The sequence below is a fragment of the Cheilinus undulatus genome, linkage group 8 (assembly GCF_018320785.1).
Source record: "Cheilinus undulatus linkage group 8, ASM1832078v1, whole genome shotgun sequence".
NCBI classification, from domain to species: domain Eukaryota; kingdom Metazoa; phylum Chordata; class Actinopteri; order Labriformes; family Labridae; genus Cheilinus; species Cheilinus undulatus.
Window position 1 is genome coordinate 46,773,674 of NC_054872.1, and position 25,954 is coordinate 46,799,627.

Genomic DNA, 25,954 nt, shown 5'->3' on the forward strand with positions numbered 1-25,954 from the left:
CTCTTTGTGGGAATTTCTAGATTTAATAAGCCATTTTTAGCCCATTTTTAAAATGCATCTATTGTGTGCCTTAGATTAACTCACCAGTCCTTCTGCTGCACTCTCTTTGATTTTTTTTTCATCACATCAACATCCATCCATTTTACTAACAATGCTATTTTTTCAGAGCGTTTAAGCTCCTTGCCAAAGTGGTATGGGGTTAGGGCTCCTGTCTTCTTAATGCTGATTTGTGCATGTCTTTATTGCTGCAGGACGATGAGGAGCAGGGAAAAACTGAAGTGAACAGACTGATCGATTCTAGCGAGGACAACGTGACCGAACAGACTCATCACATCATCATCCCCAGCTACAGCGCCTGGTTTGACTACAACTGGTAAGAGCTTTAGAATGAGGAGAGCACACTGCAGTGCAATTGTTTTACAGTATGATAATATAAAAGCTACTAGAGTTTATACAGTACTACAAACATTAATCTTTTTTTCTAGCATCCATGAGATTGAGAGACGAGCTCTGCCCGAGTTCTTCAATGGAAAGAACAAGTCCAAAACTCCAGAGATGTAAGCATATGAACACAGATGCATGGTGTGATCTGCCGGATACACTTTACATGAGCAATTCTTGCTTAGTGTGTTCTTTGGTGATCTTTGGTGACATGTTTTTGTGATGTCCTTAACAGATACCTGGCCTACCGTAACTTCATGATTGACACGTATCGACTGAACCCTCAGGAGTACCTCACCTCCACCTCCTGTCGCAGGAACCTAACCGGGGACGTCTGTGCCATCATGAGGTGAGTAAAGTTTTTATCCACTCTTAAAATGGAACAGGAAAGGTGTGATGTACAAGCACATGTCCAAATTTCATTCCTATTCCACCCACAGAAAAATTTAATGAATTACCTTCATGATTGCAGGCAGGGTTCCTGCAGATTATTCAAAAGTCATAGATATTTTTTAATTGCACATATCAAATTTAAGGCCTTGGAAAGTCTTTGGGTTGCCTAAGGTGCCTACTTAAAAATTTGTGCAGCCCACCCTAATTTTAACAGGTCTTACCTGACAAACATTTTTATCCTCTAAATAGTCTAACAGTTTACAGTTTTCTGTCACAACAAACAATAGAGTTTTCTGAATCTGAAAAGAAAATGTCATCATTGCCATGGCTTTATTTCTCCAGGGTTCATGCATTCTTGGAGCAGTGGGGTTTGGTGAACTACCAGGTTGACCACGAGAGTCGCCCCTTGCCCATGGGCCCCCCACCCACTCCTCACTTCACTGTCCTGGCTGACACACCATCTGGCCTGATGCCTCTGAACCACAGACCTCCACCGGTAAGAGTCACTAAACTCTACAAGAGTAAATGATGGATGGTCAGAAAATGGACAGCTACACTCTTTTGAAACAACCTCTACATCCATGCCAACTGATATAAAATGAATGAGTTACACGCATGCATTGTTGATCTTGTTCTGTGTTTCATCCTAGATTCCCCCTCCTCAGCAAATGCCTAACTTCATGGACAAAGCTAAAGACAAGGCCATCGACCTGCAAAACTTTAGTCTTCGCTCTGACCTCTACAGCAAGAAAAACATCAAGGTTAGCATATGACTTATGAAACGTCTTGCACTCCTGTAAATGGGCATCATTTTAACCTTTTGGCTCTTAAGATGGTTAGATGATAGGCGTGTTTGGGCTGTTATAATTAAAAACAATACATGTGTATTCTGGGGAAAACTCAGAATTTATTCATAATGCAGGGAACATCTTCTGATATTCTTAGAAGTAAAGTTTGGCAGAGTAGCTCACACATACATAAGTTAAAATGTATAAATCTCAAATTCAACTGAAATTTTGGACACAAATCAGGCTATTTAAAATTTTTTCATTGTTGAACCTTGGGTCTGAAAATCTGATTTCTAAAGGTATTGTAAATGTTAAAGACCATGAACAAATGCTTCAAAAGCCCAAAATGGATCTGTTTTCCAATTATGAAGCATACAAACTGCTGTTACACATTTCTATTACCAATTTACCTTTAAATGCCTGTTCTTTTTTGTTGTCCTTTAGGGAAAAGCATCAAACTCCACCAGGGACTGGACTGAGCAGGAGACTCTGCTGCTGCTGGAGGTCAGTGTCAGGGAACTAATACGAGGGCAGAAACCTGTTACAGAACCCTGGATTTTTTTTTTTTTAGTTTTGGCCACAGAGGGCTGAAACTTTCTCTTCCTCCAACCAATTTGAAAAAATACTAAAAGGAATATTGTTGGTTTTCCTCTCTCTTGATCCTTCCTCTTCTTTTTATGTCTGCTTTACACCTTTTTCCCCATCTTTCCTCCCATATTTTCTTTTCTCTTCTTTTGTCCCCCTTTTGCATTACCCCTCTAGTTTAAAGAGGCCCTAAACCCAATGATAGTTCCAGTGAGCATTTGCTAGTTTGATATTAGCTTGAGTGTCCTTACTGTACAAGGTTGACTAACCACAAACTACCTGAGTGTTAGACATAGGTTTTCTATAATCAACCCTGTCCTGAGGAAAACAGGATTTTTTTTTATTCTTGGGCCAAAGAACTACACTACTCACAGTCCTAGAGGGTCACAGCAACATTTCTGATTAAAAGAACCTGCTCCTACCTAGATCTTCCATGATCAGCAGCTTACCTTTACATCGGGAAGCAATGGTGTATGGTCCTGTAGAGGACAAGCTCAAGCTTGTACATCTTATCCTCATTTAAAATGTAATCATTATTTATTCACAATCTTGGAGAAAAGAACTAAACGGCCCACAACCCTGGGATTTTACAGCCATGTCTCTGATTGGTTTGGCTGCTTACAGCCACAAATTTAGGCAATTTGTTGCTAATACTGAATGTAACTGTAAAGGAAAAAGTGTGCAGTGGCCGTTGAGCTCTGTGGTGACAAAAGCTGGCAACACATGTCATCTGACTCAAGATAAGCCATTCAAAAAATTGAATGTGCAGTAGCTGGGTTTCAGCCTGTAGAGGGCAGTCACTATGCATATTTGTAAAAAAAGTAGAATTTTCATACTTTACACTCCAGTACCAAGATTTGGGCCTTGACTGATCATCAACACTCATAAATAAACCATATTCGTAGGTTTTCAGGTGGAAAAAGTGGCCTTGGGGTTTATTTACTCTTGAAATGCATTTTTCTGCTCTCAGAGCTAGTTTTTCATCCTCCTCTGCCCTCCCACACTTGAAGTACCCTCTTTTTCACAGCACACAGCTCTCCTCTCTCCCATCAGCCTCCACTTTAAGAGTCTTTAATCTGTTCTTCTTTCCTCCCACTCTGAAGTAGCTTTTATGATCCTACGAACCACTGTGAATACTTAACAAGAGTAAGACATTTCAACTTGGACTTGTTTTCATCCCCCTCACCTCTTTCAGGCCCTAGAGATGTACAAAGATGACTGGAACAAAGTGTCTGAGCACGTTGGTTCACGCACACAAGACGAGTGTATCCTGCACTTCCTGCGGCTGCCCATCGAGGATCCATACCTGGAGAACACTGAGGCCTCCCTTGGTCCTCTGGCTTACCAGCCCATACCCTTCAGCCAGTCTGGAAACCCTGTCATGAGCACAGTAGCCTTCCTAGCCTCTGTGGTCGACCCCAGAGTGGCGTCAGCAGCTGCAAAGGCAGCTCTAGGTGAGATGCTGATCATGTAAAGTTATTACTAGTGTCTTGTTTGTGAATCAAATTAATACAGATATGTACTTTTTAACTTGACTTTTAAGTTATTTAAGTTAAAGCATGACTTAGGGCTTGTTTATGCTCTACACTCTTATGAAAATAAGTCCATGTGTTTTAAACTTTACACGCGTCATTGCCCTTATACTGTCAACTGTCTTGTATGTCGGAATGGACATTGAAAAACTAATCCACTAGAGGGTGCCGTCTCTTACTAAGCGACTTTGATGCTCCCCAGTCCCCCCATAGATTGAACAAAGAACAGTCAGTCCTCTGCTCAGCTGTGCTCTTGTAGTTGTCTTTGTGCCCAGGAGAAATTAAATCAATGATATGTCTGTATTGTCTAGAAAAACGCACTCAATTTTATGCAACATTTCCTCAGAAAACTCAAATTATCTGATGTTTTTTAAATTCTTCTTCATTGCGTTTTGCTGCTCTGGGTTGAACTGTCAGCTACTTTGTTCAACACTGCCTCCTCGTATGGCAGTGGTGTTGCAATGCTTTGTCTGTATCTGTGAGCTTCGAGAACGAGTCAAAATAGACAAAATGAATGCAGAAACTGAAAGGTTAGTTCATATCCATATGCATTTCAAACCCTCTCAGCCCTTAGAGGTACAAGACAGCTTCAGGATTTCCTAATTCTAGTCTTATTCTGTGAAATGCAGTGCTAACGCCATCGTACATTAGGGCACACTCACACTAAGCATTTTCTACTGTGCTCATGCATGCACACACACACACACCTGTGTTAATGTGCAAGTGGCGTATAACTGATAGTACTCCTCCTTTCAGCAGTCATTTGGCCAATTAGATTTTTGTTTGTTTTTTTTTTCTGACTAAAATGACTTGGAATAAGCCATAAAGAAGGTGAAGTCACTTTAATGTTGTCTGTGTTGTCTCTATTGTGTTGACATTGTGAGACCGCCTCTGTTAATCACATTTTAAGACATGATGATGTTTCCATGCCTGGGCCCGCTTTAGGTCAGAGCAACAGAGTGCAGGTCAGCAGGGACTGGGGAGGGGTACAAATATGCTTCAGCATCAGATGGGGCAACTGGGCCTAGTGGGAGTGCGCCATTAAAAAAAAATGCAGGAGTGCATGTACAAAATGAGTTCAATGATCTGTGGTTAATGGGGTCAGCATTGACACTTGGTAGGAGTCTAGTTGCTTTCTCTGTGTGAGTAACCCAGTTAAGGTTAACAATTATGATGAGGGATTTTCAAGAAATTCTTCTGTTATGCTTTTACTTTGTAATTTGAATGGTTTTAAGGGTAAAACCAACTATTATTTTGAAAGAAAACAAAACCCTCCTGGGGATGGTGAGTTGCAACATGGTAACCATAGCACAAAAGAACTTAAAATCGATAAGTAAATGAAACTGAAACAGGAACAGAATGAAATAAATTAAATTTTTAAAGAAAATGGTTTAAAAAATGTGTATGAACTACTCCACTGAGCTGAAATGAACTGTCAGACCTTCAGAGGTGTTTTGTTGTTATTTTCAATCACTTTGTGGGCAGGAAGACACGACTTATTAATTGAGAATTAATTGTGTTGTGGCTTACAGTAGTATTCTTTGACTAAAGAAATTAAAATTAATGCATTCATTTCTAACCTTCATAAAGGTAACGCTTACAGCACTAGACATGATTCAGGATTAATGGGAATTAATTTGTCAACATTTGCAGAACATGGACGTTAGTAAGGGCAACCTGCAAACTATTAGTTTATATTGTTGTAATTTAGGCATATCTAGAATCAGTAAATAAAACTTTTATAAATAACAAAATATATGACTAACAGTCCTTCAAAATAAAGTTAAATAGTGGTCAACAAAATGAAAGCAAGAACAAGTTATTCAGAATTTTGCCACTCTTTCCTTGTCAGCTTTATACATCAACGTAGTAGAAGCAGTAAATGTTTAAGAAGATATATGTTAACATTTTATTGATGAGGAAATGATTTCCCTTCATGTGCAGAGGAGTTCTCTCGTGTACGTGAGGAGGTGCCAGCTGAGCTGGTGGAGGCACACGTGAAGAAAGTGCAGGAGGCAGCCAGAAGCACAGGAAAGGTCGACCCTGCCTTCGGCTTGGAGAGCAGCGGCATCGCTGGCACCGCCCCCGAGGAGCCAGAAAAGACTGGTGAGTGAGTTGTAAGGGTAACAAACAGAAGCTGGTGTCATGTTTGAAAAGATCAAAGTTAGTTAGATTAGAAGCTGACGTTGCAGTCAGAAGATATTACATGTAGTTTAGCAACCCATAAAAATAGCTTTGTCATGGCTTCCGCAGTCACTAGAGGGCAGCAGATAAAAGCGCTTTATTGTAAACTGTTTGGCAGGGAGAGGCATATTTGATGCAAAATACTAACGTGTATGTGGGAGTGTGTATGTGTTTAAAAGTCAGTCGTGCTTTCATGATTTCCACAGAGAAATCTGCTCCCTGTATTTAAACCATCCTCAGTATAAGGAGCAGAGGGAGGCCCAGTTTGGAGCTAGTGAAAGGAAGAATCAAGCTGAAATACTTCTTTCTGCAGAGCTAACTGAAAAATGAAATAATCGGTGAATCTGTTTGTAAAATTAGTCCTGAAGGAAAATCTTTGCTATTCACACTGAAGTCTCTGATGTTGATCCCTCTAAAAAATATAGCTATTGTTTTTAGGGAAGGGTGCAATTCCCAGACAGTGCATCATCATCTGCTCAGCAAATTTGTTTTAATGACAACTTGGGGTTTTCTGAACCTTTTTTAAGTGTTTTTTTTAAATGTGCCATAATATTAGTATCTGCAGATATGACCTTAAAAAGATAAACGTAGGTTGTTTGCAACCACGTGATGCTGAATGTCTGTTGGGGGTCAGGAAGTGGGGGGCAGCCATTTGAAATTAAATGAGGAAAGATAGTACTTTACTGTTACAAATGGACATCTACACTGCAATTTTCAGACAGTTTCTACGAGTATGATCCTACACTAAAAAAAAAAAAAGTTAGTTTTACCACACTTAAATAGATATATCAGGCATGGTGATCAGTATCACAAATTACTCGGTCCTGGAGACCATCTAGCATCGTCTAGCCAGATGAGTAGAGTCGAGTCTCTTTTTATCTTTTAGGGTTTTTTTAAGAATAATCTCCATCATTTTTCATGCTTTCCACCACAGGATCTTTCTCACTGCCTTTTGCTGAACAGTATAAAGGCATAACATATCACAAATAAAACTTCCAAAATGTTGCCAGAATCACCTTTAAACATAAGGGGGAGACAAGAGTCGTGAGGAGTCTTGTATGGGGCCTAATGATCTGGATCTCTTAAAAGAGGCAGATTTTCTATCAGCAAGACTGGAGGCTGGTGAGACAGACATCAGCTAATGAAATGTGGGTAAGATCAGAGTTTAATGTGTTAAAACATGGCAACACTACAGAACCAACCAGACTGCTTTATGGAAATGGGCTATACACAAGTGATGTGCGACACTGCTTGTCCAGGCTCTAGATGGAGGCTTTTTTTTCAGTACCCACCTGCTGCTGTTTCTCGGTGAGATTTTTAAAACTTTGATTCATTAGCTTTCTCTGTACAGAAATCACTGCTGTCAACCCAGAGAGAAGTTCTCTGCTGCTGCGTGACGCCATCTGCAAAGAACCTTTATGTAATGACAGATATGACCATTTCTGCTTATATTTCTAGCTAATATACAGACCGTACATATAAGCAGTATAAATTATGTATCCACCTTAGATATTGGTGATAATATTCAGTTGTACCATCAGGTCTGGGTGGCTCCCTAGGGTGCCTCACACAAGGAGGCCCACCATGAGCCTGAACATTTTAAATGAAGCCCCAAATGTGAAACAACTACTAGACTATCTATTTTTCCAACTCCTTTCTCAGCTCTGCTTGAGTCAGCCTTTTGTTTGCACTGGAGACACCTTATGTTCTTAACAATGAATAAAAAATGTGTGCATATAGCGGTATCAGGTGGAGTTGGGAAATAATGTCAGATTTCCACAAAAATCCTATATTGTGCATCCTTAGCTAAACATTTTTAAGACATAATGGAAAAGGTTCAGCTAGGCAAAATTTGTGTTAACTTCAACAACCTGTGACACATTCAGCTGTCAGTCGTGAGTTAACACATTCTCTTTTTCAACCATAACACCTACTCTCCTACAGCATCATCAACAGTGAAGGCTTTAAAATTGATTAGTTTTCACTGTCAGGTTTCCATTAAATTCTTTTCATCTCAAGCCCACACATTTTATTCCTATTAAAATCGTTTGCAATTCAAGCAAACATTTTTAATATCTTTGTTTCAGGGTTTTCTCTTTGCATTAACATTGTTGTAATCTGCTGATAAAAATGCTGCAAATAGGATGATATTACATTATCTTGAGCAGATTTTATAAGGCTTTTTAATGGAGTACTGAATTAACAGCTCCTTAGTGCAACACAGGGAGGCGTGGATCCTGAAATAATCACAGCTTTTTGAAAATGGGTAATGTGCTAGGAATTGAGAATCAGCGTGAATCAAGCATCAATTCTGAACTGAATCTTAACCCTCCGAATCTGAAACAAACGTATGGTGGGGCGCAGATGACCCAGTGTGCAAGGTCGGGTCTCATGTGTGTGGGCGGCCCAAGTTCAAGTCTGGCCCACACTTTCACCACCACTCTCTCATCCCTGTTTCCAACTCTAATCACTGTCCTCTGCTCTAACTAACAGCATAAAAAGCCCAAAAATATATCTTCAGAATTGAAAATAATCATAAGATAATGAAAGATTCACATCTGTGGTACATACACTGAATAAAGAAGGAATTTTAGGAGGTCATTTGTATTTGGGGAAAAACTGAGACATGTTAGATCATTTAATTTGTTTTTAAGATACAGCAACTTATGAAACATGCAAAATAGAGTTAACAATCAAAACTGGAAAATTGTTTTTTAATCGTTTGCTTGGATGACTAAATTTCATGCCAAAACAAAGAGTACAAAGCCCCTCAATGTGCCTGTATCATGTGAAAATGATGGTTTATCTTTCCCAGAATATCAGAGCAGCATTGAAAGAAATATTTGTGAGTGTTGTGTGTGCATACAGCCGTGGTAACTAGTGGATTAAAACAACAGTGGCAGATGGGGCAGGGGAGTGGGAGGAGGGGGAGCAGAAAACTGGGTCATCTCACTCTATCATATGCTGATCTCTTTCTCTCTTTGCTTTCTTGAAATAATTCCCTCTCTCTCTCACACTTTCACTTTTGCTGGCTTCACCCTCTCTCTTTCATACACTCATCCTCTCCCACACAACACCAATCATTGGTCACATCTGAATTAGTGCCCTCCAGAGCCACATTAGCAATCAATAAGCTTAAATGCATTCTGGCCTTGAGCACTCAACCAACACTCACATCACACAATCAATATTCAAACTCTTAATGCATGCTCAAGTGCACATGTGACATGGTTTAACACTCGACCATACACATGTATTCACCCGGTCACATGTGCGTTTGCTCATTTGGTCTCACATAACACTTCACACTCTTCCCCCTGCGGGCCTGTCAACTTAAAAAGCTTTTGACCTTAATTTCATGTCCTCAGTTTCTCCCTAAATGTTAGCTTTTTAATGAGTCTATTTATGTGTTTGATTTCAAACAAGATTATAAGTCACTGCTGCCTCATGTTGTAGATCCCTGGTGTCAAATAGAGTGGGGTTTTGCTCTGTAATTCCTGTTTATGCATGCATAAGTGCGATCTCAAACAGTTTCTTACTTCTCCTCTGGTTTTTGGAAGACATTAACAATTCATAGGGGAGAAACAATAGCAGAGAAGATGTAGGCTGCAGCATTTCTTAATCACCGCGATCAGTTTAAGTTTGCTACAAGATGATGATTTGTTTCCTTTGTTTCCTTACTTTTAGAAACCCCAGAGGCAGAGAAGATGGACACAGACTCCGACTCCCAACAGGCTGATAAGGTAAGGCTATTTTTCCAAATATTTTAGGAAAACTTCCTGTGGAGGAAAACCTTTTTTTTGGATGTGTTGACAGAGCGATATAACATTTTATGATTGCAACTGCAATGCACATGCACAATAGTTGCATTGAGGGGTGTGGAATGTTAGTCACGTGACTCAAAGTTCATCATGCTGCCACATCTGTGCCGATTTTCGGAAACCAAAAGTACAACTGATCTAAAAGTATGATTTTCCCCATCAACAAGGCAGCACATCAGTTACCTAGTAGATGCACAGACTCTATAGTGCGAAAACAGATGGTACTAAAAGAGCAACACAGCGGCACAAAAACTGCACACTGTGGACTTTGTTAAACAAAATCTTAATAGCCACATGAAAGAACCAAGTAAACCTTTCTCTTAAGGAGCTTTCTAAAACAGACTGTAACTTAGACACCAGATGTAACTGTATACATCATATCCACATTGCATACCTTTGCTTGAGCCCATGCATGAGCACACACTCTGCGCCAAGTGTGCCTTAATCGAGAGGTTTTTCATCAAATACATAGACCATGGCCTGCCATAGTCTAATTTTTGTCACTGTACTTTTTTTTGTATTCTACTTTACCTTTAATGTTACATTTTCACAAATCCAGCATGTAGTCGGCCTTCTCAGCAGTGTACTTCATACATGTACATGAGCCGTGCTGTGTGCACAGACAACAAAAGCTTTGCACTGTGAGACGGAGGTTCCGACGCTCAAGCTACAGAAGACAAAACCTTGAAACATTTCAGGGGAAAGTTTAGTTCCTCTGTCTTACATTCATGTGGGACCTGTGTACCTGTGTAGATTTGCGGGCTCCTGCCATGTCTTTTACGTGCGTGTAGTCTACCGTAATGTTTGGTTTATTAAGTATTACAGTAAAACAGGGTTTTTTTTGTTTTTGTTTTTTGTTTTTTGTGTTTTTTCACTAAGGTTAGCAAATATAAAACATTAACAGCATCATAAACAAAAGGATAATAGAAAACACTAATACAGGAAATAAAGGCTGTGACATAATTTTCTGGTGGAGATTAATTTTAGTAAAAGAAGAATCCTTATTTTCATGCCAAACAAGGAAAAGAGCTGAAAACTCTGACTGGCCAATCCAATTGTAAATTGTACATCTCTGATTTGAGAGAATTGTTTAAAGAGAAAAAAAAATTCATGGATAAAGCCTCTTTATTTGGTCTAAAAATGCACAAGATTGGTGCATTTAACATCAAAATGTCAAAATTTGTCTCACCGAGGAGCATGCCCCCAGACCCCCCTGGAAGGTTCAGGTACCCCCCCACCATAGCCTCTTACACCCCTTACTTTACAGTTTTCTTTGAATGGATTATTTCTTAAACTAAGAGGTGCTCTAAAGCAGTGTTTCCCAACCATTTTTCCTTTGAGCCCCCCTTGATGTACCTAAGAAATGCAGAACCCCCTTAGAACCCAACAGAAAATCTGCCGCTAAAAGTCTACCTAGATTTTAATAGTTTCAATTGATAAAACCCTAAAATAAAGGCCTATGCGTGCTTTTCTTACCAGAAGACCTTTGTATAAACTTCTTAATAACTGCTTTATCATGGTTTACGTCAATATTTGCAAATCTATTTTGTTAGCCTCAGAGCCGACAAAGATCTTTGGCACCCTCCCTGGGGATCCCAGACCCCAGGTTGGGAACCAATGCTCTAGCGTTTGTAACATGACAGTTTTGCCCCCTGACTCTAATGCTTTCTTCTTCTTTTGTTATTTAATGGCATAAAAATGGCTTTCAGATGGACTACATCCACTAAGAGAGCTATTTTTAAAAGTCATGAAATTTCAAATTCTCATTTATGTGTGAGTACGTTAAATCCATGGGCCATCCCTGGTCTGTACCTTGATTGGCTGCCATGTTGTTTTAAACGCTGCACGAGAAGGCTGTGCTCTTTGAGTCTGTTTTTGCATTTTTCTCTACTTGTATAAGATGGCAATCTAAGACTGAAAAACTAGAGGAAACATTTCAGATGCTGTAATTACTACTGATCTTTGCTTTTAAATCTGCTTTAATGTATGTACACATTTGTCGCACACTTTTGAACCAGCACTTGGATATAAAATGTATCTGTTGATTTAGAATTAATTTTTCCACTCGTCTCCTGGTTAGAAAAGCCCTCTGGCTAAAAGTAATGGGATTTTTGTTAAGTTCAATTTGTCCCTGCTCTGCTGGACAGCTTGTTAGCTGATGGCTTCCTCATTAGTATCCATTAAGGGGTGTCAAGCCAGTGTTTCTGTCTTAATGCCAGCAATCATCCCCAAAAAGGTTAGAATAATCAAATTGTCTATTATTCCTTCTTTTGTTATTCTATCTTGTAACCCAAAATAGGACTTTTAACTTTGACTTTATCCTCACTTCCTGTGGCTTTGACACTCACTGTTTTGTATCTGCTTCTTCATCCTTCAGGCGGAGTTGAAGGACGAGGCAGAGAAGCCCAGCGAGTCTGCAGAGAAGAGCAGTGACAAAACGGAGGCTGCAGAGAAGGTGAAGAAGGAGGGAGCCGAATCCTCAGAGCGCGAGGAAGAGAGCGAAGACGGAGGGGAGGCCAAAACAGCCTCAGCAGGTAACGCTGACATTAATAAACAAAACAACAGTGTGGAAAAATCATTTAAAAAAACAGCTGATTTACACAAAAGTTGTAGAATTTTCTACAAACAGCTTAAAACTGTTCTGCCATTTTTCTATGGTCTTATCATAACATCACAGAAGCCATTGACGGAGGAATTTACTGGTAAAAGTTTGCTGCATCAACATTTTTGTAGCGTCTGCACTTGTTTTTTTACACCATTATTTTTACATTTCTATGCCAGAGAATCACAGGACATTTCTGTGGGGTGTTGCTGAGTCCACAGTTAAAGTTTCTCTCTGTCTCCAGACAAGGACAAGGAGGAGGCTATGGAGACGTCATCCTCAGACCAGGAGAAGGAAAAGGAGGAGAAGACGTCAACAGAGGAGGGAGACGACAAGAGGAAGAAGCTGGAGCACGACATCGGAGAGGGGAACATCGCCACTGCAGCTGCTGCTGCCCTGGCATCTGCTGCCACTAAGGCCAAGGTGAGGCTGCAAAAGTGCTGACTAAACCACAACTAAACACAGCCTTTACTTTGGTGTTTATTAGTTTCAGCTACGGTGAACTAGTAGCACCAGTAGTAACAGCCGGGTGTAGCACAAATAAAAGACGGGTGCAGGTCAAATCTCAATTTAAAGAGTATCAATACCTGTATACAGTCAGTTCTGCTTTTCCCTAACGTTTTGGATAAAGTGTATCTTAAACTTGGTTAAATTACCATTATTTTTTTAAGCATTTAACAAGTTTAAAGGAATCCATCTCTGATCATATATTTATTATTTTTCCTTCTCCTTTTGACCTCCGTTCTCTCAGCACTTGGCGGCCGTGGAAGAGAGGAAGATCAAGTCCCTGGTGGCTCTGCTGGTGGAGACACAGATGAAGAAGTTGGAGATCAAGCTGAGGCACTTTGAGGAGCTCGAGACCATCATGGACCGCGAGAAAGAGGCTGTAAGTCATAAAGACCTTTCCTGCATTCTGAGTGTTAAAGCACATATTAAATATGCATATTACTGTCCATCAGTGCTGTGCAGCTGCAATCTTTACCCATTCATAAAGCTCTTGTAGCTTCCCCCACAGTTTCAAAAAATCTTGCAGGAAACCCTGTATTATAGAGGCGATCTGTTTACATATGTTCATCGTGCAAGTCAAACCCATATCATATTTATATTTGATTTTTGTTTTTAATATTTGAAATAAGATGCATGAAACTACATGATAGAAAAATAAACATCTTTGGTCTGTTGAGAAGATGGAAACTATTTAACATGTCAGCCTACTTACAGAAGAGCTTCAAAATCTAGCTAATAACATAATATTCATCTCATAGGTTTTTATCAAAATACAAGGCACACTCACAGTAGGACTAAAACTAGAGCTATAACCTGTTTTATCCGACAATTATTTTATTTATAAGATTATTTCCTAAATCTTTTAATGCCACAGTATTTGCGCATGGCTGATGTGAGCATAACTTGAGCTACTGTGTCTGAAATTTAAATCAGCATCTTCAAACCCAGAGCTGATTTCCTTTTATACAGTTGTTCTTTTTTGGTTGCACAGTGCAGTCTAATATAAGGACCCAACACCGCCTCTTTAAAGACCCCGTAAAGTAAAAATAAATCTGTATTTAGGTTTGTACTTGGGCTGAACGATTTGGGACAATAATCTAATTGCGATTTTTTTTTTTTTTACCCCCAATAGTGCGATTTCAATTTGATATGCGATTATTCCTTACTCGTCTCATGTATCTTCCAACAAACAAACAATAAATCATTCTGTGTTACAACCAACACAATATTAGATAAAACTAGGGCTAAACAATTTTGAAAAAAATATGTAATTGTGATGATTTTGGCTCTTATTGCAAATTGGATATGAATTATTGTATTGAAGGGAATGATTATTTTTATGTCATCCTCATATTAAATCAAAAAAACATACAAAAATAAAGAAGAAAGTAGGATTTTTTTGGACTACTCTAAAAAATGGGTCTTGAATGATTGCATGATATTTAATGGATGACATTTCTGCTGCAAAAAAGGTTTTAAACTGATATTCTGACTCAAATTTCAGGTTAAAGAAATATTACAACTTATGCGATGTGAAAATTGCAGCAGGCCATATTCTTTTTAATCTAATATGCAATTCATTGCCCAGCCCTAGTTTGTACATGTTGTTTACATGTTTTTACTTGATGTTTAGTTGTAGTACTAATGCATTGTTGATCAAATTCTAAGTGAACACCTAGACATGCAATGCTTCACCATTTGGGAACAACCGATTTAAACAATACATGCTAAAATGTGTGCTTTTTTCAGCATACATCTCAGTCGTGTCAGCCTTATTCACTGTTGTTAATAAATGCGACCTGCTGTAGCAAATTAAAAACTTTTTTGCACCTGTTATTTGTCATTTTAACACCAAATTATCCAAAATATGTACTTATGAAACAAAACCACAGTTAGAAAATACCAGAAATTGAGCAGAAAAAATGTTTTCATAGAGGTTGTTTAAGTTTTTTTAAACTTTAATATCGTTATCGTTGCAAGTTTTAAAACGGTTTTATAGTATCAAAAATACCTGTGAAGTCACATGCAAAAGTAAATGTAGTTCTTGTGTTTTTGTAGCAATCAAGCATGGTTGTACAAATTCCCGAGGCACACTGGTGTTCTTTGCCACAACCTTTGAGAACCACTGCCATAGGTAACGATGGCGGTTGCACTAATAATGATTCTGCATGTTTTAGTGCTTCATACTGGTAAATGGGTCACTCTGTTACATGCAGCCAGCTTCTTAGATGAAAAAAAGGCATAGAAGGGCATCTTAGAAACAGGATTTTACTGTAAGTTTAAATATTTAGAGTTCATTAGCCAGTGTAAGCTGTTAACTAATTTCTTCCCCCCTTGATCTGAGTCCTCCTCAGAGATTGGATTAAAATGCTTCTTTTATGAGAGAGCCGACAACAGAACACAACATTTTCTGGAGAAAATCGACTTTATAGTCATTCAGGCAAGAAAAGCCGTTACCTGCCTCTCCGGGGCAGATGAATAGCCCTCAGCTCTGTGTGTGGGTGCGTGTCCTGCCACTGGACGATCCCAGGAGACGCCACTGAGAGTGTAAAACTGTGTTTGTGCGATGGAGGCTTGAGGAGCGTAGCCCAGTTTCTACAGCTGTAAATAGTGCATGAAAAGAACTCTGGTTTACATAAGCTACCCAAAGGAGGGAGAGAAATCAGACCTCTGCTGCTGCCATCGGCTGTAAAACACCAGGAAAAAAAACACCCACAGAGCGCGGCAAAGAGACACAAGACAGTTTTACACTTCAGTCTTTACAGTCCTGTCCATGCACAGTCCTCTGCAGACTTTCACTCCATCCCATCCATCTACACTATGTTGTCATTAAGCTTCAAAAGATGTTTACATTTTAGCAACAGTATCCTCCTTTTGGCTTTATAAAGTGTTAGAAATCGCCTACACATCTAAAAACATCTTTTTCCACTTAGTCCAAGTTAAATCTAGTCATGCAGATAATTTTGGATTCAAGTGTCTACCCTGACCCAGTTAAAAGTGCTGAAAGCAGTTTGCATCTTAACCAGAACTTTGTTCTCTGCAGAGACGAGTCAGTGTTGTTGTCATGAACATCAAAAACTAAAATTTATTTGGCTCTTTTGATTGTGTCTTGGGAAGTCTCATATCTTTGGCATGTTCACTTGAAATGTCTTTAAAATCCCCAAAAATAAATGAGAGATGTATGTTCAAAATCCTGAAATAATTTGGTGATCTGATTTAGATGCAGAGCTGCAAATGTTTCATATTGCTTAAAAACATGCAGTTTCTGTTTCTTTCGGCTTGGGAAAAATTCAAGAATCGTTAAATACAATTAATAAACTAGGTTATACTTAATTTCCTACCTAGTTTGTCAAGCTAATGACAAAAACAAAGCAACATGTAGACTTTACCAAACAGAATAAAAAAGGTTTGAATCCTTTCGAGCAGGCAGCTTCTCTGCAAAATATGATTTTAGATCCATTACAGTTCATTACCCCTCTGTGATACCCTGTGTTTTCTTGTATTTTAATTGTAAACCAGGTATTATTTTTCTAAAAATCCTCCTTGTCATCCAGTTGGAGCTCCAGCGGCAGCAGCTGCTCACCGAGCGTCAGGCCTTCCACATGGAGCAGCTCAAATATGCTGAGATGAAGGCGAGGCAGCAGATGGAGCAGCAAGCTGCCGCCGCAGCTGCAGCTGCCGCCCAGGCCCAAGGACAGGCGTCTGGACCTGGATCTGGACCTGGACCCCATCCAGGGCCCCCGCCACCAGGCATGCATCCCGGTGGGCCCCAGCCACACCACGGGGCACCAGTGCCACACCACGGAGGGCCCCCACCAGGCGGTGCAATGCACCCAAGCTATCCTCCGATGGGTCACCACCCAATGGCCCCCCACCACCCGGGACAGACAGGTGAGAGACTGAAACGTGATAATATGCATTTAGAGCATTTATTTTCTTAGTCCGATGAAAACTCAACTTTTAAGCCCAGTACAGACAAAATAATAACGACAATATGAGTTAAAATGTAAAAATACTTGCAACAGGATGCTCTGCTACATTCTGAAAGCATATCAGTTCACACCACTTCAACAAGAGGAGACAATGCATTGTTTTCATAGAAACAACTCACAGTCACTTAATTTAAACTGATTTATTTCTAAAGGTACTGCACAATATCTGTCTCTACAAGAAAGACAGTATTGCACATGAACTGTTTTTTTTTTTTTTTTGCCATATCTTTGTCTCTGTAATGTGTAACCTAAGGCTGTATGATTCCAGCAAGAAGACAAAGAGTGTTGTTCAGGCTGAAGTTTCTGTGTGAAAAGAAAAGATCAATTTAATAACTTCCAAAATTCACAACATAATTTTAGATTATGAAACATTCTGTTCTGGACAGATATCTGTTGGCATTTAAAGTCTTCCAAAAAGAATTTTCCATTGCCCATTTATCTGCTTGCAATGTCCAAAAAAACGTGTTTGCAGTTCGGCAAATTGAATCACAGGCAGCATCATCAGGTAGCTTGATTATAGCTGTGATGGCTCAGGTCAGACTGCTGCAGCCGTCCTCTGCAGGGTTCTAAAATGATTCTGTTGTGTCACAAATTTTTGGCCTGAACTTGGCTTGAAAATGCACTTAGACATACAAGTTCAGCTGAAATCATACTAAATCAAGTTTATTGAGGTCAGATTAACACACCTAGATAATGCAAGGGGGAACTGACTTGCTTAAATGTGTGTACAACCCAATCAGACCTTAACTGGACCAGGTATTCTGTACATGCTCAGCAGTGTCTGCACAAGGCTTTATCCAGAAGTCATAGGGTATAAATGCTAAGTTGCATTGTGGTCTGCCTTTAGACATCACCATAAACTAGAAGGATAAAGTGTATTGTATATATACCAAAAGTAAAGCATAGATTATATATGCATTGTACAGAGCTATTCCTCATACAACCAGTTTGATGCTTGCTGACTCGTTTGCACCGTTGACCAGACTTATGGCCTAAAGTGATGAGCTGAGAGAGGCATATCACCATCTTACGTAGTGAGGCTGAAAATGTTTCCATGAATACATGAATTTAACCTAGTGCTTTTATACTGGAACAAGAACAGAAGTCCATGTAAGTCTCTGTATAGAGCTATAACCATAGTTCAACTTAACAGTGCCTGGAAACAGACTGACGGAAGGTCATCCAGATTGTCTAGTCTAGACACCATTTTATAATTATTCTCTTAAAACCAAATTGATATGGGATATGATCCAAATGTCAGGGATTTTTTTTTTATTATGGACTCGAGATTGACTGATTACTTTAAGTCCATTAAACGTCAAAAGCTTGTTTAGAAAATTATCATTTCTCAGCAGGCTCAAACTAATGTCCTTGTATTGCTGTTTTTATAAGTCCAAACCCAAAGACTATTAACTTTGATAAACACAAACAAAGCTGAAACTATAAAAGTTCTGATAATTATACTTGGACATTGTTTGGATGGCTCTTTCTTTTATATTTATTTTGTCATAGATTAATCCTATAAATGCTGCATCTCAAGTTGGGATTATTTATTGGACTGTATTAGTCGCATATGAAATATTTAACCATTGATACTCTTCAGGACCAATGGGACCAGGTCAGCCCATGCCGGGACGTATGATGCCTGGCCCGCCTACTGCCGGCCCTCCCCCTGGGGGCATGCCTCCCATGATGCCCCCTCGTCACCCTGGAGCTCCTAACGGCATGTGTGAGTACAAACTCCTTCTGCCACAAATTCCCCATCATGTTTGTGTTGTGTTTACATGTATTACCACATTTATTTGTGTTTATCTGGTTGTGGTGTTTTTATTTACATAAAGTCATAAAATTGAGGAAACATTCAAATATAGTGATGCTTTAGAAAGAAGCTCTGACACCAATAATGTAAATAAATAAATAAATGTAATTTCTCTCAATAAATGAAAAAGTGTGAGAGTAGGTGGAAGATAGAAGCAGCTGTTTTCATCAACACTTTAGTTTGGTCCAAACCTTTTTTTACACACTGCAAACAAAAAGGAGTACTTTTTAAAATAATTTCCAGTCATTTTCTTAATACTACGTAGTACTCACTTAACTTACAATTCATACATACATGTTATTTTAGGGTATTTTTATTGATGTTGCATTATGATATTTGTCCTGTGCTTTAGTATAAAAGATTGGACTTTTCAGGAAAAATTTTAGATAAAGGCCTGACTCCAAATGACAAGCCTTCTTCATATAAAGGTCTGCCACCTTTTGCAATTTTGTAAATAAAGGCTCTGGTTTTTATTTACGGTGTGGTGTTCAAAGGGCCTCTCTCAGCTACAGACGCCAGCGCTTTAGCCACAGGTGATCTGTGACTGGATGCATCACTTCCAATCTATTGGTCTGATATTTTTCATGAAAATGTTCCAATAGTGATTGGTTGCAATCAACCATCTAGCAACTATCTATGCAAATCTATGCAAATGTTAATATCAAGCCCTGAGTGCATATTATTTACTCTCTATAAACATTTTTTTTTTCAATAGAAAAGAGAGCAATGATGTGAAATTGTTGTCCTTAAATACCACAAATCAAGTCAAAATTGCAGTACAAGTCAAAATAATCAGTTTTTTTCAAAATAGTTCAACCTCACTTAAAAATCTAAAGTGTTTGAAATGCAATATGGATATGTGTGCATGGTGTAAGACAAGGTAAGTCTACTTGTAAAGCATATTTTAGCGACAAGGCAATTCAACATTCTTCACACAAGACATCAAAACATAATGGCAAAATGAAATGGAAACACATTTAAAGAAAACATTGAAAAAGTTCCTTAAACAACTACTGAACACCACAAAAATTAACCTTAGCAACAAAAGGAGGTAAAGCAGCTAAAAAGAATTCCCCTTTTTTGTTTTAGTTGTTAAAATATTTTAGATAAAAACAAGATAATACATAGTAGTCCAACAAGAAATGAATTATTGATATTGTCATGACTAATTTGATTTGTCTGTTGTTCCAGAGTTGAGTCAAAGTCAACCTTAACCATTAAGACCTGTGTTCTTGCTCTAAAACCCCCTTTGTCCCCTTTTCCAGACCCCGGCCCTCCTCCTGCACAGCCTGACCCGATACCTCCAGTTCCTGTGGGTCCTCCAGCGCCCCCTAGTGCTCGAGGGCCTGACAATTAAGACCTAACACACAAACACACACAAAAACACAACTAAAGCACACACAAAAAGCTATCTCTGAACCTCAGCCCCCAGTATCGATGGCCTTTGCTACTGGCTCTTTTTTAGCCCTCAACACCCAAAAGCTACCATAAACATCATCACAGACACGGACAGACACACACTCAGGGTTCAGCAGTAAGGTAACCCTATTTAACACAGACACAGACATGCAGACTTCCTCTCAGGGCACAGCGGCAAGGGTGGTCTAGTAATAAACACTGTTTTCTGCTCTGTAGGGCCAGATGGAGGCTGCACAGAATGACTCTGTACAAAATAAGGAGACAAAAGAGATAAAACTTGATCTGTCTCGCTTTTTTCAATGAGTTTGATTAGACACTGTAACCCCCCACACAAAGAAACACACACCTCCTCTTGTCTGCTGCCTCTTTCTTAAAGCCAAACACTAGGGGGAGCTGGTGAGACAAAAGGACAGCCAGACATGAAGGGTGTGTGCTGAAAAATCAGAGCTGTTACACACGAAGCAGGCAGATTAAATACAGATAAAACATAAACACAGAGGGGCCCAGCCTCTTGTCCCGTCAAGTATCTACCTCTCGCTCCTCTTTTTATGATACACTGTAAGTCTGTGCGTGGGTGAACGTGTGTTCAACATAGAGGGATGTTGGATGGCCTTTCGATTGTCTGTTTCCTCTGATAAAAGTGTGTGCCTCTTAAAACATCACTTATCCATCTGAGACTTCTGCATTAATACGAAAAGACTTAAGAAATTCAGTTGTCTTTGGGTTATAAAAGGACATATTGGTGCAACAACAAATCAATTATTAGACCATATTTTAAAAATACCAACTATTCCAATTATTGCATTTTGAATTCATTCATATCTTAAGTAGTTGTGACTGAATTTATTTCAACTATGCTCCTTAAATTCGATTTTTCTTGTGTTTTTAACTCTATTATATCAGCAAACTTGAGATAAATGGGTTAAAGACAAACAAGACATTAGAGGGGCTCATCTTTAGACTTTAGAGACCAAACTACATGTTAAATATTGAGAAAATAATCAGAGAAACAAGGTTATTTAAGATATTAATGATTGGCACAGCCTTCTGCCTCTCAGAAGCGTTAACACTGAAGTAAGGTGGCAGGGATGTAGACCAAAAATCACATCAAATGTTTTCCCATGTAAATAGATGAGATCTTTTTTATACTACCAAAGTTATAAACCTTGACATGAGTCGAGAAAAAAAATCAACATTTCAACAAAATTAGTAGTCTCATTTTTTATCCTCAAAAGTAACAAACATTTGCAATGTTTCTGCGCATTAGGTCAAAAATTTTCTACATCAGGTGTTGCAGAATGATAAAATCTCCATCATTTTAACAATTGGTGAAATCAAAAGAACAGAAACTTTATAGTCTTAGTCAAATATGTAACATGCAGGGGAGGAGCGTTGCTGAAATTGCACAAATACATTGGAAACATTTGGAAAAATGGGAGTTCCACCCACTTTTCCAAACATATTTGTGCAATTTGGATAGTGTGCAGGCATTTGCCTGTAATTTCTGAAAGTTATAAACAATGAATTATTTAGTATAGGGTGCCTAGTAATTCTTTTTTTGTTATCTCAAACAAGTATCTGTTTTTTTTTTTGTCTTGTTAATGCTCCAGAAATAAAAAGAATGATGACCTCTAATTAGGACTGCGATGATGCATTTGTTTAACATTAGCCGCTGGCAAATGATGTTGAAATGAACCAATATTAGAAATGGATATTGTCTTGTATCAATTTAATTCGGACATTTAGCCTACCTATTTGCTTAATTGAAGAATGTGACCTGTTGTACAAATACTGATCTGTTTCTGTGAAAGAAAATGTTGGTACAGTGGGAGTGTTACACCAAAAAAAGCAGAAAAACATCAATATTAACCCTGATTTTTTCAGTCAGTGCAGCTCTATTTCTGAATTACATTTCAAATACTTTATTTTAACATCAATTAGTATATTTTAGAGGCCTTTGATCTGGCATCAATTTGTATTTATTTACTAAATCAACATATCAGTTTAAACAATACCGGCTACCTGGTATCTCATTTGACAAAATATCAGTATATCTTAATAACTCAAGACGTTCACAAGCCCTCCCCTCAAGTTTGACATGTATCAACCTGTTTGACATGAATCATCCTGTAGCTTAACCTGAAGAAGAAAGCACCTGGATAAATCTTATATAAAAGGGCACAGTCTGATCTGCAGGACTGCACTGACTTTTGACTGAAACTGGCCTTTTTGACTGAATTTTCTGCAGCATCTGTGCTGTTCATACTTATGACATGATTCTTGTCTAAGGATTCCTAAATATATGGTTAAATCAGTTTTTTCCTAAACAGCTGCACTGTGCAGCTGTGAGTTTAAGTTATGCAAAAAAAAGTAAATGGTATTTTTGTTGGGAACCATTTTTAGTGATGGATTATTTAGCATCTGGTGAGTTTTCCTGGCAGCGCACTAATGTATGTGGGATTTACCCAAAATAACCCACAGTGTTTGTGTTCATGGTAATGAAGGAACAGAAACTGTGTGGCTCAGAGATGAATATTAAAAAAGATTTGGGACAAAAAATGAGTCCACAGCACAGAGGAAGAAAGTACATTACACTAATCACAGAATCCCAAACATTGCATTAGACTTTTCCGGTGTTTTCAACCTCTACGTCTCATTATCTCAGCACTGTTTTTCACATTATTATGAGGTTTCAACAATTTCCAGAATGATCATAGTGACACAAGCGTTGTTATCTTGATGTAACAAGATAAATAAGTTGTGATCTTGAGAAAACAAGACAAATTTCATTGTTAGCATGGAAAAATGAGGTTAAAAGAAGGGGAATGTATGTCTGCAGAGGCTTCCACTACAATCAAACTCATTTGATCCTTTAAACATTAATGCAAAAGTCTGAGACTGGGTCAGATTACTAGAAGGAGAACAGACAGCACAGTCATCCCTCTCTCTGTCACACACTAACACACACAGAAAAGTAAGCTAATCTGAGGCTCACACTGGAGGCTGCGTGCATACAGACTTGGCCAGACCCTGCCACAAAGCACTGGAAGACCACACACACAAACATAACGATACACACGTACATCTAATCTCCTGCTGACCTTAACGCAGCCTTTCAGAGAGGAAGACGCTGCGACGCGGCTCGACTGAAACATACCAACATGAATGACGCTCTTCCTCAGTGCGGTGGGCTTCTAGATGTTTTTTAGGTGCTGATACTGTAGCGAATAAAAAAAAAACCCTTCCCCTGCAAAAACTGCAACACTTCTGCTCACGATATCCCAAGCTTACTGCTGCCTACCTCGCTAACCCCACCTCACTAATACTTACCTTCAATCTGTCTCTTTAGCCACGGGAAAACGAAGCAATATCCTCATTCCTGTGAGTCAGATATTTAAAACACTGCAGCACAACATAAGAAGCAATCATGTTTTCACTAATTCTGCATCCGGTCATGTTGCAGTATGTGTGTAGACATGCAAAAAGTTTACCAGACATTTATCTACAGTGCTAAACTAATTACTAATTAGTGGGGATGGACTTGTATTTAATAGTTAGACAGCTGAAAATTTACTTGACAAGAAAACAAAGATAGATGTACAACTTTCACAAGTGCCTGACTGTGATTTGGCGTAACTGCTAGACCGTGACTTTAGCACTCCTGAAAGCTGTTTTCTAACCACCATTATAAAACAAAAGAAGTAAGCTGAGGCCAATTCTCTTACTTTACTTCTCTTAACCTAAACAATCTCATGTAAACTGGCTGATAAAACATATTTCACCTTGGCTGCAAGAGAAATTGATTGTTTTGCAAGTTAAAATTGGTGCGAAGCAATGCTAAATCTGTTAGCCCATTAAAAGCAATTTTCATTATGTGTCAGCATCAAGCTAAAAAATTAAAATATATGTAGATGACATCAGTAAGGAACTCAAGATGTGGGGCGGGAAGTGATTTCCTCATACAGAAGCACTATCAAAATGACAATTTATTTGCTTTTTACAGCCTTGCCAACTGTTCAACATGGTGAAAGAAACAAAATTAATCTACTTTGGACTCCCAAAAGTAGCAAAACATAAAGGCAAATAGTTTACAAAGCTCCAAGAGAAACTGATGCTTGTGTTTGGTCTGTTTCTGCCAAGCAGTCTGGTTTGGCACAGTAAACCTCATCGCAACCAAGATCTGTATCCTTGAGCTCACTCTGTAGTAAGAGCCAATCTTTTGGCTCCTGAACGGCTTTCATTTGGCATCAGTTTGACTTTTAAAATTGGTATGAAATAGCAGAAATGGAAGAAAGGAAAATGGCTCTCAAATGGGAGGCAGCTCCTTCTGTTCGTGTTTTGTAGAAAAAGCTTAACTTGGTTGCCTACCCTGCAAGGTTTATTTGGTTGAAAGTGTTATAATTAAAAGCATGTGCATGACAAAACAAGGGGGAAAAGCGGTTGAAGTGGCACAGCTATCTTCTTAGCTATGTACAAGACTCTTGTCTCCCTTCTTCTGGCTGGACATGCAGTAGGACATCTACAGGATGAAGTCATATGTGACATTTACGGCAAACAAAGCCGTTATTTTGTTAATTTTTAAACAACAGCAGCGTGCAGGTCCAGCTTGGACTAAAATGTACAAACATTCCTCCATTCCCGTTGATTCCTAGCAACTTCCTGCCCCTGGTCTAACTTTAGTGCATCATTTGGATCACGTGTCTGCATACAACCTTGACGTTTCGGTCCATCTGTTAGAACTTCAGGCTTTCTACAACTATTGAATGTTAACTTCCCTTGAAATGTACATCCCTACTAATTAGTTAATCACTTTTTTTTTGCTTCTGCATTTTACCATTCCTTTCCAAGCAAAATGACTGCACACGATCTCATGTTCCAGCTTTCCGACTGAGTTTGTCATACATGATAATTAACTAGATTGTTTGAAGCCGTTCTGACACAAAAACACACATTTGAAAAAGTCATCTTGGGTTTGAGTAGCTTTTAAAGACACACGTTCTCTCATGCCACACTGGCATTAATTTGTCTCCTAATTGGTGAAATAATCTGCCCTATTTATTGTTAATATTTAGTGCTTGTTAATGAATATGTTTGAGAAGTGTTCATCAGATGTCATCAATTTGCTTCAATTAGCTCCCATTCATGACTTGAACTCGCTTGACTCGTGTAGTTACTTTAAGAGCCTTAAAAAGATTATTTCACTTATAAAAAGATCAATAATCCTAACCTGAATCTGCCCACTCATTTTCCAATATGGTGCACCACACGGGTTAAAGATACAGCTCGATTTAATGACTCCTCTCCCTCTTTCGCTAGCACTGTTAGTATCTCTGCTACCTCTTCCTCGCTCATCTGCTAGCTACCTCTTTTAGAAATCTTCCTCTTGCTATCTGCTACCTCTCTGCGCACCCCTTCGCTACCTCTCGTTCCCATTTTTCTTTTCTTTGATCTTTTCTTTTCCCGCCCACGTGACTGCTGCATCACCGACTCCCACCGCCCGCTTCTCCCTGTTTGTCGGAGGAAGAACACACATGAAAACACACGTATGGTCATTTCACGCATCCTCCTTTCCCCCATTCAGGCTTGTTATATAACGTCACTTAAATATGACAGGAATCCCCTCACATATATTATCTTTAATCGATACTTTTTGTGTTGATGGTAATGTATTTTTAAGGAGAAGTTTTGTGTAGATGGAAGTTATCTCTGTTCTTTTGAAGTTTGTAGCATTTGTTTTCTTTTTTTTTATTTTGTATGGGGTCTGTTGGTACTTGGACCTAGACACTGTCAAATAAACTGTGTTTTGTATGAAGCTGATGTCCTATTTGTTTTATTTTCATCCTTATTACTCCTTTTTCAAAGGTGTGAATC

General features: G+C 38.9%; 1 protein-coding gene across 1 annotated transcript in view; it reads left to right on the forward strand.

Moving 5' to 3' along the window:
* Positions 1-25,878, forward strand: part of smarcc1a (SWI/SNF related, matrix associated, actin dependent regulator of chromatin, subfamily c, member 1a) — a 40,497-nt gene extending 14,619 nt beyond the window's left edge. The window contains exons 14-28 of the mRNA XM_041792441.1: positions 252-373; positions 486-557; positions 677-790; positions 1,177-1,330; positions 1,485-1,595; positions 2,067-2,126; positions 3,403-3,661; positions 5,684-5,845; positions 9,611-9,666; positions 12,122-12,278; positions 12,591-12,769; positions 13,098-13,232; positions 16,408-16,744; positions 18,449-18,574; positions 19,930-25,878. Of these exons, the coding sequence (XP_041648375.1) occupies positions 252-373; positions 486-557; positions 677-790; positions 1,177-1,330; positions 1,485-1,595; positions 2,067-2,126; positions 3,403-3,661; positions 5,684-5,845; positions 9,611-9,666; positions 12,122-12,278; positions 12,591-12,769; positions 13,098-13,232; positions 16,408-16,744; positions 18,449-18,574; positions 19,930-20,021 (2,136 nt within the window). The 3' untranslated portion in view covers positions 20,022-25,878. The remainder of the gene's footprint in view (positions 1-251; positions 374-485; positions 558-676; positions 791-1,176; positions 1,331-1,484; positions 1,596-2,066; positions 2,127-3,402; positions 3,662-5,683; positions 5,846-9,610; positions 9,667-12,121; positions 12,279-12,590; positions 12,770-13,097; positions 13,233-16,407; positions 16,745-18,448; positions 18,575-19,929) is intronic.
* Positions 25,879-25,954: the final 76 nt, after the last annotated feature.